Source organism: Esox lucius, chromosome 19 (genome assembly GCF_011004845.1).
Source record: "Esox lucius isolate fEsoLuc1 chromosome 19, fEsoLuc1.pri, whole genome shotgun sequence".
In the NCBI taxonomy this organism is placed as follows: Eukaryota; Metazoa; Chordata; class Actinopteri; order Esociformes; family Esocidae; genus Esox; species Esox lucius.
In genome coordinates, this window is record NC_047587.1 from 30960001 (window position 1) to 30980979 (window position 20979).

Here is a 20979-nt window from a genome sequence, read left to right on the forward strand (position 1 = left end):
CAACGGTATCTCTATCTATCTCTCTCCCCCCCTCTCCAACGGTATCTCTATCTATCTCTCTCCCCCCTCTCTCCAACGGTATCTCTATCTATCTCTCTCCCCCCTCTCTCCAACAGTATCTCTATCTATCTCTCTCCCCCCTCTCTCCAACGGGATCCAAAAAAGTTGAAAAGGAAGGTTTTGAGTGAGGAACAGAAGCGTTCAATTTGCAGTTGTCGGTTCCTCAATCAAAACCTTTTTCGATTTTTCTGAAAAGGAAAGAAAAAGGTGCAGTGGTCTCTTAATTTTTTTGGGAGCTGTATCTATCAATTTATTCATGTTTCTCAATTTAATTGAACTCAAATTGGCTTCATTGGCGTAGGAAATGTGGAAAACAAGAATTTTATTTCTTAAAATGAACAACAGTGAAAAAGAAAACCGAACATTCACATGCAACAATAACAAAAGGATGACTTTTCAAATATTATATTAATAGCTATACACTGTATAGTGTCTGAACAACGTATAACTGAAAGGCAACACAATAAATACATTAGCTGCCAGACATGAAGCACCGACCTGGGTGATGTTTCAGTGGCAATAGGCTAAGCTTACCGCCAGAAAGACCGCCATTAGACAATAGTTGTAGTCTGGCATAGTCTCCATACCAGGTGGGCTGCATCCCCTTTAACCTGTCCCCTTTAACCTGTCCACTTTAACCTTTGATTCACCTCACACCAAGACATTTCTGGTTGAATATTTCCAGTGAGTCCAATAGTTATCTTGTAGTTTTCTCGTGATTTCGTTGGTTCTAATTGTTTTTTTCCGTCTTTCTCTTCGTTTCTCTTTCTCTCTCAGGTGGATACCATCCGGTAAAGATCGGGGATCTTTTCAACGGGAGGTACCACGTGATCCGCAAGCTGGGCTGGGGTCACTTCTCCACAGTATGGCTGTGCTGGGACATTCAGTAAGTCTCTCACACACACTTTTAATTTGCCATCTTAATGGGGACGAGGAAGCTGATTTGACTTAAAAGCGGCAGTCCTTTAAAGTGCTGAAGTAGCCAGCGGCAGAGTAAAGATACGGAGCGTCACGGTGTTAACCACACGGATGGATAACCGTGTCAGTATCAGGGTATCACCTTTCAACTCCATGACGTCACACAGCTCAGATACTCAGTCAGCCCCAGGCCAGTCAGTTACACAATGAAGTAAAACCACAATTCAGGTCTGGTTAGAATGATCTAGCTGTATGTTAATTAATTCAGTACAGTTAAGTACACCCATCGGAAGGTGTAATCTTCATTTCACTGCTATTGACAGATATAGTTAACCTAATTCACTGAAAGATAATACTTTGTAATCATTTATTCACTGAAATGCATAGCAATGCATTTTCATAGTGCTGAAAAAATAAGTACAGCCACAGCTTCAATAGCTGGTGCTGCCCCCTTTGGCTGAAATAAATTAATTTTGCCGTTTCTTGTAACTGTCTGTTATATTGACTGGGAGGAATGCCTACTATTTTTTACAGAAATGCTTCATCTGCGTAATGTCTTCTTTTTTTGCTATTCTGTTGTAGCTTATTTGTGTTTTGGTTCATTGTCCTGCTGCAAGATCCATGTTTGACACAGTTTCCAATTTTTGACAGATGGCCTCAAATTCTCCTTAAGAATTCTCTGGTACAAAATGGAATTCATGGCTGACTCAAATGATGACAAATTGTCCAGGCGCTGAGGCAGCAAAGCAGCCCCAAACCATACTGCCCCCTCCTCCATGCTTTTCACGTTCGTGAGGTTCTTCTGTCCAAAAGCAGTATTTTGATTTCACCAAACATGGATTCAACCAAACAACTCCTCCTTTATCTTATCTGTTCAGAGCACATTGTTCTATTAGTTTTGGTCTTTACCCAGGTGTTGTCTGGCAAAAGTCAGTCGTGTCTAATAATTTTTTTGGAGCAGAGGCTTCCTCCTTCCTGACCTCACATGTAGGCCAAGGTTGTGCAGTTTCTACTTGGCAGTTGACTCATGCACTGTGACATTGATCCACAGAGGCCTCTAGATCCCATGATGTAACATTGAGGTTGTCTATGAGCATCTTACAGTCAGCTCTTAGGCTGAATTTGATGAGATGACCTGTCCCTTGTAGCCAGTGTTCTGGACTTTTCTCCATTTGTAGATGATCCGACAGTGGAATGGCTTTCTTTGAATAGCGTCAAAATGTCTATTGTTTTTGTCCAGTATTGTAGTCCATACTAGTGCTGTGAGTCTTCGTTTATGGGACACTGTTGTTTCAGGGTGAAGAACTTTGTGGCCATGAAAGTGGTGAAGAGTGCCCAGCACTACACAGAGACGGCCCTGGATGAGATCAAACTGCTACGCTGTGTGAGTAGACTCTGGCTCGTCAGAGTATGTGTGTGATGTGAGTTTCTGTGTGTGTTTCAGTTCCCACTCAAACGCCACTCAAACTTTCTATCTGTTCCGTGTGTTCGTCTCCAGGTGAGAGAGAGTGACCCCTCTGACCAAAACAAGGAAATGGTCGTTCAGCTGATAGATGACTTTAAGATCTCTGGAATCAATGGAATACGTATCCTTGTCAGAAGAGGACGTGCGTGTGTGTGTGTGTGTGTGCGCGTGTGTTTATAGTACCTGTCAAATGTTTGGACACCTACTCAAATTTTAGCCTAGATAGTGACAGAACTAGCTGTGTTTGTTCAATTTGTCACCTGTCCATGTGTATATATTATCATAGTTTAAGACATATAGATGGGTGTTTGGGTAGTTTATTCAGTGCAGTAAGAGTGGATCTCTTTCTCATTGTGATCTGTTATCCTCTTTGACCAGTCACTTCAGATGTATGTATGGTGTTTGAGGTTTTGGGGCACCACCTTCTAAAGTGGATCATCAAGTCCAACTACCAAGGCCTTCCTCTACCCTGCGTCAAGAGCATCATCAAACAGGTGTGCCTAGGCCCACCCGTAGTCACACACAGGCCCACCCGTAGTCACACACAGGCCCACCCGTAGTCACACACAGGCCCACCCGTAGTCACACACAGGCCCACCCGTAGTCACACACAGGCCCACCCGTAGTCACACACAGGCCCACCCGTAGTCACACACAGGCCCACCCGTAGTCACACACAGGCCCACCCGTAGTCACACACAGGCCCACACACAGGCCCACCCGTAGTCACACACAGGCCCACCCGTAGTCACACACAGGCCCACCCGTAGTCACACACAGGCCCACCTGTAGTCACACACAGGCCCACACACAGGCCCACCCGTAGTCACACACAGGCCCACCCGTAGTCACACACAGGCCCACACAGGCCCACACACTCAGACACTCACTCAGTGGATGGTTGTCATACTTTTTACTATGTCGTTTTTGAGGACCGGTATATTGTACTAGACTCTTTTCACTATCAGGAAAAAACCTGGGGTTCCAAAATGGCGTTAAGCAGTCTGTTCACAACCAGACCCATGTTGGTTATCACACAGTATGGGTTTGGTTGTCTGGGTGCTTGCCATTCATTTACCACCAATTATTGATCCAATTTACAACCTTTCAAACAATTGTTTGTCTGTGTATGGGAGACTTGAAGGAGTTCCAACATTGGTTGTAGGCTGTGCTAGTTTGACCCTCTGAAGGAAATACCAGAATGATTTGTGGTGTGTTCGGTCTTCATGGCCTAAATGTTGCTAACTGTCAGTAAGAGTCTTATGACTCTCAGTTTTTACAAGCTGGTCCAAACTGGACCAAATGTCATTGTGTTCTATTGTACTGTAATCTACTGGTCTTTACTGGCCAAACCTGTGAAACAGACATTTTCTCATTTCAATTCAGGGTGACTTTTCCCACAAAATCTTGCCAAGTGGGTACGTTGTTAAAATGGAGATCGTTGTCATATTCTAAAAAGAGACCTCAACATCAGTCTGACAAGCATTCCCACGATGCAACTATCAGGTCAAACTTTTAAGGAAAACAGTAATAACAAGAACTGGAATATTTACTCTTACCCACAAACATTCCAACATCCCCCTCACCTCGATGTTCTGAGATTCGGACCTGAACTGTCAGAATAGATGGCCTCTCCTGTAGAGCACGCACGTTTGTATTTTGGAACAATTACACAACCCTTCCAAAGAAATAACTCTTTATTGGCAGCAACAGAGTGGCGTTCCTTATAAGTACTGCAGATCAGGCCGGGTTAGTTCAGTTCATCTCCCCCAGAAGAGCTGAGCACAGCAGGGCCGCATGGAAACCGACCTCATCTCCTCATCTGTGCTGCTGCTCACGGGAATGAACCGCTGCCGCAGCCCCCCCCCCCCACCCCCCCAACAGATAGAAACTGCTCTCAACTTCAAGGCATCCCTTCAAACGCAGACGCTGGCAAACCTATGCAGCATGAAGGCACATACAACAACAGCCTTGTCCTCGAAGGAGAATGACTAGAATGAATGATTCCTTTAGCATTGCGAGAGCGTAGGCGCGTGTTTAATCTGTGACGGGTGTTTGTCTTTGTGCGTGCGTGCGCGTGTGTTTGCTCGGATGTGTGCCTGCGCGTGTCTGCATGCTGAATTGTGAATATGTGTAGGTTCTGCAAGGTCTGGACTACCTCCACAGTAAGTGTAAGATCATCCACACGGACATCAAGCCGGAGAACATCCTGATGTGTGTGGACGATGCGTTTGTCCGCCGAATGGCTGTGGAGGCTACAGAATGGCAGAAGGCTGGAGCGCCCCCTCCGTCGGGTTCAGCAGGTAGACGAGAACAAACCGGAATCATTATTACCCAAAACCACAGTCCAGAAACCATTTCACGTACACATTTGTCCAAAACCATTTAGTCCAACAATGAATAGTGAATAAAGTCTGTCTTCAGGTCTATTTATAAAGAGTACTTGTGACTGTTATTCCCTAAACCGTGTTGAGATAACTATCTGTACTTGAACTCAATTTCAGTCTTTGTAAAAACCACTACACTGAAGTCTTTGTTGAGTCATAAAAGGCATATACATTTATATTTTAGTACAGTGATTTACATACATTATTGTTTGCAAAATGTTGTACTAAAAAAACTTTTATTACAGATTTTCTTGACAAGGGGTAGGAGAATGGATTAAGGAGAAGGGATGAATGAGTCCGTTGAAGCTAGGGATTAGGTAACCATGGAGATATGAGAGTCAGACTGGAGATGTAACCAGGACATTTGGGTTAACATCCCTACTCTTATGAGATCTTTAGTGGAATCTTTACTGAGCACAGGGCGTCAGGAAAACCATTTAACCTCCCACCTTAAAAATGACACGCTACAGAGGACAATGTCCTCTTCAGTGCCCTGGGTCACTGGGATTTAAAGACCACAAGGAAGAGTGCCCCCTACCACCCCTTTAATTCCATTTCCAGCAACATTTTCCACTTCCCGTCCAGGAGACCTCCTGCTGGCTTCTCGTTCGTGGACCATTTGATTTGTATTGTATTTTCTCCCCTGGTGAGGGATGACTGTGCTCCCTGGTTTTAGCCCCGTGTAACAGGGAGAGATACAGGGAACGGACACTGAGGATCTGTTCAGTTATTAATGAAACCAAATGTGTTGAGGAAGAGGGTGAGAGAGTTATCCAACCTAACTGACCAACCGTCTCTGATGCAGTCGGTTTAGGGCAGATGGGCTCTGGCGTTCAAAGTCTCGTTGGCCTCTCCATCCTGCTTCCCCGACCTGGTGTGTTTCTCTGGGACCCAACGGCAGTCATGGCTGCACGGCTGGTTGTTGCTCTCTCTCTCTCTCTCTGTTTGCCTTTTGGAGCTCCTGTTCTTGCTCTTCCCTTCCTTTGCCCTTTCCCAGTTAACGCTTCCGGCTACACCCCAAAACTACTTTCCGGGAGGCACTACAGACACAAGGTCTCACCGGGAGATAGCTGGACCGGGGGGCGCGGCCGGCCTTACTGGCTGACCTGGAAGGTTCTGGAACTTTCCAGCCTACTTTGGCCTCATTGGTGCTATGCTGATTGGTGCTATCTACTACTTGTAGATTCATCTTACCATAATTCTGATGGCAGGACTGTCCTGTTACTGTGTCAGTATAAGGAACGCCGTTCATATGTCTGTAAATCAAATAAACACGTGAAGTAGCCAGTTGGAAGGTTTCTCCGTTAGTTGCTGTAGCTTGGCCAGCCGACCATTCAGTTTGGCCAGAGGTATTGTCTAGTTTGATTTGATTGGCACGGAGACTGCCTGAGACCTCACGGCTCCACTAAAAGCAGGCTCATGGTGAGAGTGATTCTAGAAATGTGCCTTTAGCATGGAGGGAGAGGAGCAAAGTGCCGAGGCAGAGTTTTTAAGCATGTTTATCTGTCTGGGGCTCTCTGTTTGCTTCCACTTGCATGCATTCCCCTGTTGTCTTAGGCCAGCGTTCTTTTAAATTGTATTCCCATTAAAATCAACTCATGGACAGATGAGGATACCAGCACTTTAAGTGCCTTTGAAAGTTGACATCACACAACAGGAGTAATGGCAAGGGGTCTGGACTTCTTTGTACCCCTCCATGAACCCCTCCAAGACTTGTCTGTCAATCGCTGTCTGCACAACCAATGGGAACCCTTCAATGGTTCATTTGAAACGGTCATTAAAAGGGGTTTGACAGCTCTAAGTCACTAATTACAAGCCCAACCTTTCCTCGAAAACCTGATCATGTTCCTTTGCACTGGTCGACAAATCTGCAGATTCCACGCCAGTGAGTCAGGTTGGAAAGATGCCGGTCTGTATGTAGGTGTTACATAACACGGTTGATTATAATGGATCTAGGACAAGGGAACAAAGCTACCATGAATGACTTTGATAAAATCGTCCTTTCGTCTCACAGTTCACCCAATTCTGTATGACGTCTTTTCGAGGGTCTGAATAATGTAACAGGGGTCTTGTTCAAGGGTTTGTGTTATACAGGAGTGTGCAGGAATAATGTGTTTGAAGCTGAGCTTTGGCTGGACTCTGACTTGCATGATGACTGTGTTTCATCCCAACAGTCAGCACAGCACCACAGGCCAAACCGGTGAGTGGTACAACATCTTCTGTTAACCTCACAGCACAAATACTGTTCCATGGAAACCACTCCACAACTGGGGGAGTGTGAGACAGCGACTATAACACACTCTACATGTCCTCCTCGATCCTTTCACTCCCGCTCTCACCTCTTGCTCCTCTCTCCCCCACGCTCCTCTCCCTCAGGTGGGGAAGATCTCCAAAAACAAGAAGAAGAAGCTGAAGAAGAAGCAGAAGCGTCAGACCGAGCTGTTGGAGCGCCGCATGCTGGAGATCGAGGCCCTGGAGAGAGAGGCTGAAAAACAGAGGGTCACAGGTGGCCCCAACGGTGAAGAGGGGCCAAACTCCCCGAAACACGCGCACCTCAACGCAGCACTGGGTCCTGCCGTCGCACCGGGCGAGAGCGATGACGAAGATGATGACGACGACGATGACGACGGAGAAGAGGAGGAGGAGGTAGAGGGGGAAAGGGAAAGACCCACCCGGCTGACCAATCACACCTGTGAGTCCCTTCAGTCGTGCACATTCTTCTTCTGAACCCTGCAGCTTTTCTCCCGGGCCTCAGTGTAACAAGTACTGCACTATGTTTTCTGGTCAAATGTTAATGTATTTTTTCCCAAATTCTGTTTCTTAGTTGTTTTCACTGGTTTAGGATTATAATTGATTGGGGGACTTCAACTTATGAATATTACCAATATTTGTAGAGCAAAAACAAAATGGGAGACAGTGTAATTGGCCGTTAATCGCAAATCTTGACCGTTGATTGCACTTCTGCTGCCGGCTACAGATATACACACATCACTACAGATATACACACAATACATACACAACACATACAGTCTCTCTCTAGTAAATAATTCAACCTCTAGTCAAAGAGAAGCCTATGGCAACCCTAAAGGATTAATAGTCTTCCACGAATGAGCTGTGAGACACCATGTGCCATTATGGGAGAATGGCAAAAACACAACTTACATCAAATATTGGCTAAAATATGCCAGAAGGCTTGTGGAAGAAGATTGTATTCCATTCTTTTTTGATAACTGTTGATAATATATAAGTATGTATGTCCGTAAACAAAATTTCCCCTTGGAGATAATAAAGTTATCTTATCTATGGTTAGATGGGACCAAAATAGAGCTTTATGGTCTGAACCCTAAGCACTATGTTTTGCACCCGCCTAACATTGCACGTTATTGTGAGAACACCTTGCGCACCATGAAGCATGATGGTGGCAGCATCATGCTGTGGGTTTGCTGCTCTACGTCAGGGCCTGAAAAGCTTAGAGGGTAAAATGAGGGCAAAATTGTTGCAGCAAAGTATAGAGAAATCCAAGAAGAAAACCTGCTAAAGTCTATAAGAGATCTGGAAATTGGGATTCAAGTATTTAAGTATTTTCTGTTTTGTATTTGTAATTCATTTAGATGTAGAAAAGGGGGGTGAATAATTTTGAGGGCTATGGTATGAATAATATATATTTACTCAAAGCAAAAACAAATGTGGGGAAATTAAGTTGCAACATTGCGGCATGCGTGAAGAGCCTAACTTGCACGGCTGGTGTGAAATTGCATCTGAAGATTATTTTTCTTGGATCCAAGTTTGCGGTGTAACAGGTCAAATTGCTGCGCTGGGGTCTTCTTACAGACACACGAGGACGGTGTGGCTCTTATCAGCTGATGATCAAACACACACACCACACAGGCAGACAGGGACATGCTGAAAGCTTTTGAAGTCAGTAGTGGCGAAACAGGGGTGGGATAATCTCAAGTAGCTGGGAGCCTGCAATGTCTAAAACAGGTTAGATTTCTTTATAAGATTAAAAACTGCATGTTAGGTGAACTACTTATAAATGGCCTACAAGCTACCAGTAGCTTGCGATCGAGCTGTTGCAGAGCCCTGGTCTAACCAAAGCTCTCCATCTCAGGTGCAGCTCCTCCCCAGGAGCAGTCAGAGGCACTCCCCTCTCCAGAGGCACCAGAGACGGAGCCCCTCCCCAGTCCCACCCCAGAGACACAGACCCCCACACCCACTAGCAGCGCACCCGGGGATGGCAACACCGCAGAGGAAGACGAGGAGGAAGAGGAGAATAAGGAGGAGGAAGAGGAGGAGGAGGATGGTAAAGAGGACGTAAAGGAAGAAAAGGAGGAAGAGGAAGAGGAGGATGAGGACGACGACGAAGAGTTGTTTACAGTGTCTGCCGATCCGCCAACAGCAGCAGAGGGAGAACAGGAGGAGCCAAAGGAGAGAAAAACAGAACAAGAGGAGGGGGAAGGGGAGATCAAGGAGCAGGAGAAGGACAGAGAGGAGGATGAGGAGGAGGACGACGATGACGATGAAGACGATGATGAAGACGACGACGACGATGAAGATGACGACGCCGAGGAAACGGAGATGGGTGCCGGTGATCTCACCATATCCATCTCCGCCAGCACAGGGAGGAACAAGGACACCCCCAAAACCAACGGGCACGTCCAGCTGGGCAGCGAGGAGAGAGAGAGAGGTCCCAGAGCCAACCCCGCTGTCCCCGCCTCCTCACCCATTCCCCTACCTCTGCAGTGCCCCCTGGTGGAGTCGGAGATCAGCTGCACCGACAGGGACAACAGCTCTCTCAGTTCATCCTATGAGCTCTTCAACGGTGAGGTGGTCATGCCAGGCCTGACCAACGGGGCCCAGCGCCACAGGGGCACCGCGCCGCGCTTCCCTGACCTGCCCCTGGACCCTGATCCGGGAAGCCCCGTCACGTTGGGTGGAGCTGATCACCCAGGGAGCGAGACCTCCCCTCACAGCCCCACTGCAGACCGCAGCCGCACCGTCTCGTCGTCCAGCACCGGAGACACGCCCAAAGGTGACACAAACACACAAACAAGCGTGGACCAGATGCACACAGACCTGTGTGGAAAGAAAAAGACAGTGCATGATAGAACATGGAAATACTGTATCTTTGTGTTGAGCGACTATTACTGTAAATCAGATCTGGTTCAAATACAGCACATATATAGATATATAGACTGTACATACATCTATACATTCATTCAAAGTATTCAGATACTGTATCATTTATTTGATAAGTAGTTTGGAAGTAAGCTTGGAAAGAATTTCAAAGGATCAAATACACTCCACATTTATCCCAGCTAAAAACTGTCAAATCCAATTTTGAAAATATCACAATATCATAGGTTTATACAAATAACCATTCACCTACATGAAATACTTGTTTTGGTACTGCATGCTGGAAAAGACTATTTAACGTGAATGCCAGATTTTCAAATGCCGACGTATTCAACCCGGTGTATGCTGTACTGTCCCGGTGCGCAACAATAACACATTTATCCTAACTAGATGATATGGTTCTAGCCAAGGCGAGAGCAGCAGACCTGCTGGTCAACCCGCTGGATCCCCGCAATGCCGACACACTCCGGGTTAAGATAGCTGACCTGGGGAACGCTTGCTGGGTGGTAAGATGTGTGTGTGTGTGTGTGTGTGTTGCGTACAGCATACTCGTGAGGTAGTTGCACAAGACTCATTCTCAGTCTTCCTTCTCCTCGTTCTCTTTCTCCCTTTTCTCTTTCTTTCTCTCCATCTCTCTTTCTCCTCTCTCAATCCCTCCCTCTCAGCACAAACACTTCACCGAGGACATCCAGACCAGACAGTATCGTTCTATTGAGGTCCTGATAGGAGCTGGTTACAGCACTCCTGCTGACATCTGGAGCACCGCTTGTATGGTGAGAACACGACACACATATACACACACACACACACACACACACACGCGTCTTACCACCCAGCAGGCATTCCCCAGGTCTGATGTTCCTATCCTGTGTGTTGTTCAGGCATTCGAGTTGGCTACACATAATACTGCATGTACACATAATACCAAACGATATAACACACCCTATACCCAATACTACACATATTATATGCACTGCTACACATAATACTGCATGTACACATAATACCAAACGATATAACACCCTATACACAATACTACAAAAACATTTATGCACTGCTACACATAATACTGCATGTACACATAATACCAAACGATATAACACACCCTATACACAATACTACACATATTATATGCACTGCTACACATAATACTGCATGTACACATAATACCAAACGATATAACACCCTATACACAATACTACACATAGTATATGCACTGCTACACATAATACTGCATGTACACATAATACCAAACGATATAACACACCCTATACACAATACTACACATATTATATGCACTGCTACACAGAATACTGCATGTACACATAATACCATAATACACACACACACACACACACACACACGCGCGTCTTACCACCCAGCAGGCATTCCCCAGGTCTGATGTTCCTATCCTGTGTGTTGTTCAGGCATTCGAGTTGGCTACAGGAGACTACCTGTTTGAGCCACACTCTGGGGAGGACTACTCCAGGGATGAGGGTGAGTCTCTACTCACTGCTTCTACTAACAGATGAATCACTTAATACTACCTAAAATACTACACAAAGTACTATGCATAATACTGCATGTACACATAATACCAAACGATATAACACACCCTATACACAATACTACAAAAACATTTATGCACTGCCACACATAATACTGCATGTACACATAATACCAAACATTATAACACACCCTATACCCAATACTACACATATTATATGTACTGCTACACATAATACTGCATGTACACATAATACCAAACGATATAACACACCCTATACACAATACTACAAAAACATTTATGCACTGCTACACATAATACTGCATGTACACATAATACCAAACATTATAACACACCCTATACCCAATACTACACATATTATATGTACTGCTACACATAATACTGCATGTACACATAATACCAAACGATATAACACATCCTATACACAATACTACAAAAACATTTATGCACTGCTACACATAATACTGCATGTACACATAATACCAAACGATATAACACACCCTATACTCAATACGACACATACTACATATTCTACGACACATAATAGTACACTTAAAATGCAAACAATGCTACACATAAGGTTATACATATTACACTTAATCAGCACATAGTTTGGGGAAGCACATATGTGCACTGCGACACATAATACTGCATGTACACATAATACCAAACGAAATAACACACCCTATACACAATACTACACATATTATATGTACTGCTACACAGAATACTGCATGTACACATAATACCAAACAATATAACACACCCTATACACAATACTACACATATTATATGTACTGCTACACAGAATACTGCATGTACACATAATACCAAACGATATAACACACCCTATACTCAATACTACACATATTATATGTACTGCTACACAGAATACTGCATGTACACATAATACCAAACGATATAACACACCCCCTATACACAATACTACACATATTATATGTACTGCTACACAGAATACTGCATGTACACATAATACCAAACGATACAACACACCCTATACTCAATACTACACATATTATATGTACTGCTACACAGAATACTGCATGTACACATAATACCAAACGATATAACACACCCTATACACAATACTACACATATTATATGTACTGCTACACATAATACTGCATGTACACATAATACCAAACGATATAACACACCCTATACACAATACTACACATATTATATGTACTGCTACACAGAATACTGCATGTACACATAATACCAAACGATATAACACACCCTATACACAATACGACACATATTATATGCACTGCTACACGTAATACTGCATGTACACATAATACCAAACGATATAACACACCCTATACTCAATACAACACATACTACATATTCTACGACACGTAATAGTACACTTAAAATGCAAACAATGCTACACATAAGGTTATACATATTACACTTAATCAGCACATGTTTCTAGTTTGGGGAAGCACATTTTCTATGTACATTTGACTGTATAATCACCCATGAAGTAATTAATTCCATGCATCTACAGGTGCTGGTCATAAAATTAGAATATCATCAAAAAGTTGATTTATTTCAGTAATTCCATTCAAAGAGTGAAACTTGTATAATATATACATTAATTCCACACAGACTGATATATTTCAAGTGTTTATTTAATTTTTATTTTGATGATTATAACTGACAACTGATGAAAACCCCAAATTCAGGTTCAATATTGAAGACACCTGGTGCCACACTCTAATCAGCTAATGAACTCAAAACACCTGCAAAGGCCTTTAAATGGTCTCTCAGTCTAGTTCTGTAGGCAACACAATCATGGGGAAGACTGCTGATTTGACAGCTGTCCAAAAGACGACCATTGACACCTTGCACAAGGAGGGCAAGACACAAAAGGTCACTGCTAAACAGAGCCCTGTGTCCAAGCACATTAATAGAGAGGCGAATGGAAGGAAAAGATGTGGTAGAAAAAGTGTACAAGCAATAGGGATAACCGCACCCTGGAGAGGATTGTGAAACAAAACCCATTCAAAAATTTTGGGGAGTTTCACAAAGAGTGGACTGCAGCTGGAGTCAGTGCTTCAAGAACCACCACGCACAGACATATGCAAGACATGGGTTTCAGCAGTCGCATTCCTTGTGTCAAGCCACTCTTGAACAAGACACAGCGTCAGAAGCATCTCGCCTGGGCTAAAGACAAAAAGGACTGGACTGCTGCTGAGTGGTCCAAAGTTATGTTCTCTGATGAAAGTACATTTTACAGTTCCTTTGGAAATCAAGGTCCCAGAGTCTGGAGGAAGAGAGGAGAGGCACAGAATCCAAGTTGCTTGAAGTCCAGTATAAAGTTTCCATAGTCAGTGATGGTTTGGGGTGCCATGTCATCTGCTGGTGTTGGTCCACTGTGTTTTCTGAGGTCCAAGGTCAATGCAGCCGTCTACCAGGAAGTTTTAGAGCACTTCATGCTTCCTGCTGCTGACCAACTTTATGGAGATGCAGATTTCATTTTCCAACAGGATTTGGCCCCTGCACACAGTGCCAAAGCTACCAGTACCTGGTTTAAGGACCATGGTATCCCTGTTCTTAATTGGCCAGCAAACTCGCCTGACCTTAACCCTATAGAAAATCTATGGGGTATTGTGAAGAGGAAGATGCGATACGCCAGACCCAACAATGCAGAAGAGCTGAAGGCCACAATCAGAGCAACCTGGGCTCTCATAACACCTGAGCAGTGCCACATACTGATCGACTCCATGCTGCATTGCTGCAGTAATTCAGGCAAAAGGAGCCCCATCTAAGTATTGAGTGCTGTACATGCTCATACTTTTCATGTTCATACTTTTCAGTTGGCCAACATTTCTAAAAATATTTTTTTTGTATTGGTCTTAAGTAATATTCAAATTTTCTGAGATACTGAATTTGGGATTTTCATTAGTTGTCAGTTATAATCATCACAAAAGAAATAAACATTTGAAATATATCAGTCTATGTGTAATGAATGAATATAATATACAAGTTTCACTTTTTGAATGGAATTACTGAAATAAATAAACTTTTTGATGATATTCACATTTTATGACGAGCACCTGTATCATCATATTTTAGATGGATAACCAAATATTCCTAATGTGATGAATGATTGAAAAGTCAGAATGTATGCTAATATAATATACAGCTCATAAGCCTTGGCTACAGAGTATCAGCTAAATCTATATGGTTGTTTGCACAACAAAACAATGTGAGTTTTCCGAACACATTTCCATTGCCTTTCGACTACATTATATATGACTGGAGACATTACAAGAAGCCTTTTTAATTTGGCCTAAATGACAGGCTGCTGACACTGACCAACAGATCAATGAAAGCAACCTAGGCTCCCTGTGGAAAGGGGAGACACAAACTGTACAATACGATGCCCATTTAACATGGGCAATTAAACTATCAAGTGGATCTGGCCCAGTGATAAAGAGTAAATATACACACTTACCAGGGATATTGTGGGAGAAACAGCACCGACACCAAGAATTATAGGGTATAATTGATTTCTTTATTTCGTGCAGCTTGGTAAGAATTGGAGTAACTAGCACAGTTCCTCTAATGAGAGTGAGGAGAACAGACTTAATCTTGCAATAATTAAGTGGCTGACATTACTCTATTTGACAGATACTATCCTGACAGATACTAATTCCTTACACTGTCTTGAACAGGCGCCGGTCCCTAAGAGCAGGGTATTACTACATTCATATTAACGCAATGGGAACAGGTAACAGTGTGCCATATAACTTACCCTTGCAATGGTGACAAACACACCCAAACAGGAGACAGGAACAGAACTAAGACCATACAAGGTCATAATCGGGTCATAATCATGTCAGAGTACATTTCTAACACAATATAGACAATGTTCTCGGCTGGTTTCAAGTTTGTAAATATGATAAGTAAAATACAGATTAGAGTTTATGTTCTCTTTCTGGCAATAGCCATTTGATTTCCAAACACTGTTTTCCTGCTAATTTAAAATATTGCTTTATACCTGGCCCGATTTGTGCTGCATTTGGATGACAGTTGAACGTCATCTATCATCCATGCATTTTGGTATTCCTGCATGTGATGCCAAAACAGTAAACATGTTGGTCGTCTATAACAACACACGTCTTATTCTTGAAAAGAAGAAAAAAAGAATGATCTTCTGTGGCCAAAGCTTTATACTGTGTCCGGGTTTTTGTTGATTACATGATTTCCTGTGTAAACAAATCTTAAAAGAGTTATATAATTATTTACTTTGATTCTGGGATAGTGTTTAGTCTGAGTGACTGTATTTAGTAGTTGATTTATACAACCCGGTGCCTATAGCACATTGGTCAAAAACAGTCATTTTCTGTAGAAACCTCAGTCGCTCTACAATTCATAAATGAACTGGAAATATCCAGCAGGGTTTAGTATGCTGCCTTTTCATTTCCCTCCCTATAATCTATCTATCTATTAGACCTGAACCTATCGTGTCACTCTACATCTGTTATCCTCAGTGGAACTAACCCAACCTGGCTCATCTAATCCCCACATCCTGTTCCATCTCTGTCGTCCACCCTAATGCCTTTCGCCCTGCATACAAGTGACTGAAAGTGAATCACCACTTGGCCCCTAACCCCGCCTGATCCTGCTAACTTCCTGCACACTGTCACCTCATCCTGACCCGCCTCCATCCACTCATTTACTCACTCTTTTACTCACCTACCCACTCACTCACTAACTAACTCACTCTCTCACTCACTAACACACTCACCCACTCACTAACTCACCCACTCACTCACTCACTAACTAACTCACTCACTAACTCACCCACTAACTAACTCAGCCACTAACTCACCCACTCACTAACTCACTCACTCGCTATACTCAGTGGCGGTGTTGATCTCGTGACCAGTTAAGTGCATTATGTTTCCTGACACATTTGACCCCACACGTCCCGTGTCCAAAACATGAACGCGGCAGGGATTTTACCGGTACTTCACCGTACCACAAAGATGCCAGTGAGTCAGTATGTATAGGCCCAGACCGTCCCTGGACTGTAGTCATGTAGAATGCTGAACTCAGTCAGGAGTAGTGGGTGCATGTCTCTGTCTCTGCTCTCCACTAGACCTCCACTCCATGTCAACCACGCTGATATGGCTCACTAACACTTAGCTGTCTCTGTCTCTTTTTCACCCCCCCTCCTTTCTTCCTTCTCTCTTCCCTTCCCTTCCTGTTTCAACCCCCCGTTCTATTTTCTTGTTGTCTTTCCCTCCCTCCCCTTGTCTCAATCTCCTGGTTCCTTGTCCTTCTCGTCCTCTTCCTCCTTGCTGCTCCTCCTCCTCTCTCTTCTGTAGACCATATAGCTCACATCATTGAGCTGCTGGGCGTTATTCCACGACACTTTGCCCTCTCCGGAAAATATTCCCGGGAGTTCTTCAACCGAAGAGGTAGCGCTGGGGAAAGTGCTGCTGGGACACGGACACACGGTCTCCAGCAGACAGAAACCCAGACAGACATGCAAAGGGGACACTTGTAGAGGTTTTCCAGCAGCAATAAGGGGACCTCTGCAACTAGTTACCAGGCTGCCTAGCAGACAATTGTGTCTATTGGCTCTTTTTCACATCCACTTTCCAGCCAATCATAGCCCTCTCCATTACCTCCGGGAGAGATTTGGCACCCCCCCTCACAGTCCGTCTGACCGGGCGTTGTCTGCAGGCAGCAGTGTGTCCGTCAGTCCCTCCAGCGTGTAGTGCGCGCGCGCACGCGCGTGTAGTGCGTGCGTGCGTGCGCGCGCGTGTGTGTGCATGCTGTAACACTGTCCCGTGCCTGTTCTCTTATGGTGTGGCCTGTGGCGGCCGGGCTTCAGATCACATCGCTCTGATTATGGAGCTCCTGGGGAAAGTTCCACGCAAAGTGGTCGCCGCCGGGAAGTACAGCCGCGAGTTCTTCTCCAAGAAAGGTAACGGCATGACGAGTCACCACGGTGTCACTACGGCAATGACAGGAGTAAACCACATTGGTTCTGGACCTACACAACTTTCACCTGTAAGAAAGCACGCTTGTAAAGGTTTCCTTGTAGAACCAGTCAAAAGCTTGGACACAAGTGAATGGGTAAGTGTGTCCAAACCTTTGACTGGTACAGTATGTTACATGCATTCGTTCAAGTGTTAGCAGTTTTGTGGTTTACATCAGTAAAAGCATCAGCAGTCATACTGCTGGTCAGCTGGCTGAGATGTGAGTACTGTAGCTCCTCCCCTCCCTGAGACTCCAGTCTGTTACCTCAGTTTCCCTCTCTGGTAAGTGCCCGTAGAAACAGTATGGCTGCTTCTCTCCAAGTTCGAGTAACTGGGCTGTAATATTCTGATTGATTTATTTTCTTTCATGTTCTCTCTATGTCGGAGATCTCGTCTGCTGTACATGATGTCTTTAATTAGCGCCTTTTAATCTCTCTGTGGTCTTAATGTGTTCTGATTGACTCCCGGTCACTCGTTAGGTACACGACTCGTGGTTTGTCCTTTTTATTCGGTCATGTCTCAGTAGTCTTCATCTTCTCTGTCTTCATTTACAACTTATGTAATATAATGGAATATGACTTAATAAGTAGATTGGTGAAAGCTATAGAAGGAAGTCCTGCATTACCCACTCAATGCGGACAAATGCAAAGAGACATGGACTGGATGACAATATGGTATATTGGGATTGAGCATGAGTTCTACTGTCTTGTGTCTCGTTTTCTTCTATTTCTTACTGTCTATCTCATAGAAGCACTGTAACTCAGCAATCTAACCCTGTTTTTTCTCTCTCTACCTCCCCCTGTAGGTGAGCTGAGGCACATCACCAAGCTGAAGCCCTGGTCCCTGTTTGATGTGTTGGTGGAGAAGTACGGCTGGGCCTCTGAGGATGCTTGCCACTTCACCCACTTCCTGCTGCCCATGCTGGAGATGGTACCTGAGAAGAGGGCCTCGGCCGGGGACTGCCTCAATCACCCCTGGCTCAACTCGTAGCGACACAATCCCACCCCCAACCCCAGTGGCAGCCTCCACCCACTGCTCAAAGCTAAGGCACGTGGGACTAGAGAGAGGGAGCTGGTGGGAGGAGGGGAGGGGACGGGTGGATAGGGGGTGGTCCCTTTCTCGGTCCTGCCCTGGCCTGAGCCTACCACACGCACATAGGAATACACAGGCACACACATGCAACGCATACGCCCACAAAGCCTCAGCAGTTGGAGAGATGAAGCTGTCAGAGACCCAGAGGCTGCTCCTCTGCTGTTCTCCCCACACGAGGAGTAGAGGGCTCCAGGAATGGACTAGATTGACATTAAACGTCCACACTTCTAGAAAGGCAGGACAGAGATCTCTACCAGCAGCAGCCATGGTCAGGACTGTCTTCCATGACATCCCCTACTTAGAATGACCATGCAGTCTGAAGAGAGACTAACCCCTACTTAGAAAGACCATGCAGTCTGAAGAGAGACTAACCCCTACTTAGAAAGACCATGCAGTCTGAAGAGAGACTAACTCCTAATTAGAAACACCATGCAGTCAGAAGAGAGACTAACCCCTACTTTGAAAGACTATGCAGTCTGAAGAGTCTTAACAGATCTTATCTAGAGCCGAGGCTAACTGGGTTTCCTATTAGAAGTCAATCAGCGCCACCATCATAATGCTGACTGTGAGATACTGAAGCTCCATCTGCGTGTCCTTAAAGCAGCACAGCATAATCTTGCTGAGGCAGAAGTGTGTGTGTGTGTGTGTATGCCAGTGTGAGTACGTCCCTTTCCTAAAAAGAACCAACCGGACATCCGAATCGTCAGTCCGTTACCCACTCCTCTTCTCTCCGCCCCCATCTCTCTTCTCCCCAGCCCCTCTCCCTTCCTGTATTTAGGGGTACTGTGACCACCCCCCGCCCCTCCGCCACCCGCTCCCTGCCCAGGACTGAAGCAGTATCGCTGAACTGTTTACACCCCCCACCCCCCCCCAAACCCTGTCCCTGTACAGCTCCCCTCCCCACCCCGCCACCAACACACTGAGCTGCATGCCAGCCCAAGCCCTGTACCCAGCCACTGCAGAGACATAATGGGCAGCCAGCCCAGCAGGGGGCGCCAAAACTGAACTGCTGCCACAAGCAGAGAGACACAGAACAAAACTGATGCTTGATGAGCCAGACTGCTTCCTCTGTAAAGAGCTCCTCTGTCATGGAAAGAGTGATTCGCATGGAGAGGCTGATTGGTTAACAGGAAGGGTTTATGATGATGGTGGACAGGTGTTACTTCGAATTTAGCATTTCACTGATTTGGTTTTTGTTTTTGTCTTCTTGTCTTTTTAATTTGAAAATGAAAGGAGGCACTTATGCCATTGTGTTGGTGCGTCTGAGGGTATCCAAGATCCCTGTTACCACTTTATCAAATCCTCATTCCCTTTTCGACATTCCTGGTCCATCCGCTCCATTTCCGACCTCTCTTCCACTTTATCCCAAACGAGAACAATCTTTACGAGTCCCTGGTGTGGCACATTTGCCAGATCTGAATATTCCCCCTTAGTAACTACAGAGTAAACCCTCGATCTTGATCCTGAGCTTCTCCAGAAGGGGTTTGAGAAATAGAGGTTGCACTTGTCTTTATAGATGTTGTTCAGGGATTTACCTTTGTACATAACTCTGAGAACCGGCTCCGAAGTTACGACCGATGGACAGATATGAAACAAACACATGCATCATTCCTTAAGAGGCTGTCACAGACAGTGGTGAGAGGCGGAGCCATTCTGAAGGCCACTAGGTGGAATGTAGAAATGTGCCACCCTGTGGCTGATGAGGGTACTGCATTCCTGCACACCACAGCGCCTCTGTGCCATTGCTCGTGCGTTCCACTCCACATCTCTCTCACACACAATTACCATCACAATTAGTCCAGTTGCCTATTTTTTTGCAATAAAATTCAAATGAGTATAAGTAAATTGTGAGATATTTTTAAAAATATTTAATTCATTTAAAGAAAAAATAAATAGTAAAAAAAAAAAGCTAATTTCTGTGGTTGTTGTGACAGTGACCGAATCTTGTCCTTTTGAGGTGATAGTGTTTGTCTGTTTAGAGATGTTTATTTCTTTTGTAATTATGATATTATTACTGTTATTATAATTCTGATTAGTTATTTTTTACTCAGTTGTCACCTCTTCCTCCCCTCTTACATGAACAGAGCTGCTTTATTTGGACTTGAGATGGTGATGAAATAGATCAAAAATGTTCACAGTAATAAATTATGACTTTTTGCACCAAAAGCTCCTGATCTCACTCTCAGCCATGCTGACTGTTCTTCCTGACATCCACAGAATCGTGTCTCTTGTCTGTTTTTCATGGAAAGATTTAATAAAATTGTAAATTAATGGAGTCCTCCGTCTTAATGTGGTCTTTGAAAGTGTAGAGCAGTTTTAACTAAACAACTAAGACAACATTTATAGGATCATGTTTATTATTTAATC

The 20979-nt window shown here is 44.5% G+C and overlaps 1 protein-coding gene across 6 annotated transcripts in view; it reads left to right on the top strand.

The window, feature by feature from the left end:
- srpk2 (SRSF protein kinase 2) overlaps nucleotides 1-20888 on the top strand; it is a 66513-nt gene extending 45625 nt beyond the window's left edge. For 3 of the 6 annotated variants that reach the window (XM_029115182.2, XM_029115187.2, XM_029115184.2), the window contains 13 exons: nucleotides 838-946; nucleotides 2275-2362; nucleotides 2477-2564; nucleotides 2831-2937; nucleotides 4581-4746; nucleotides 7005-7030; nucleotides 7207-7522; nucleotides 8942-9862; nucleotides 10357-10472; nucleotides 10632-10739; nucleotides 11394-11463; nucleotides 17373-17465; nucleotides 18326-20888. In XM_029115182.2, coding sequence (XP_028971015.2) covers nucleotides 838-946; nucleotides 2275-2362; nucleotides 2477-2564; nucleotides 2831-2937; nucleotides 4581-4746; nucleotides 7005-7030; nucleotides 7207-7522; nucleotides 8942-9862; nucleotides 10357-10472; nucleotides 10632-10739; nucleotides 11394-11463; nucleotides 17373-17465; nucleotides 18326-18510 — 2393 coding nt within the window. In that variant the 3' untranslated portion in view covers nucleotides 18511-20888. Of the gene's footprint in view, nucleotides 1-837; nucleotides 947-2274; nucleotides 2363-2476; nucleotides 2565-2830; nucleotides 2938-4580; nucleotides 4747-7004; nucleotides 7031-7206; nucleotides 7523-8941; nucleotides 9863-10356; nucleotides 10473-10631; nucleotides 10740-11393; nucleotides 11464-16860; nucleotides 16954-17372; nucleotides 17466-18325 lie in introns of all 6 variants that reach the window. The other 3 variants (XM_029115186.2, XM_029115185.2, XM_029115183.2) reach the window with 3 other exon arrangements.
- Nucleotides 20889-20979: the final 91 nt, after the last annotated feature.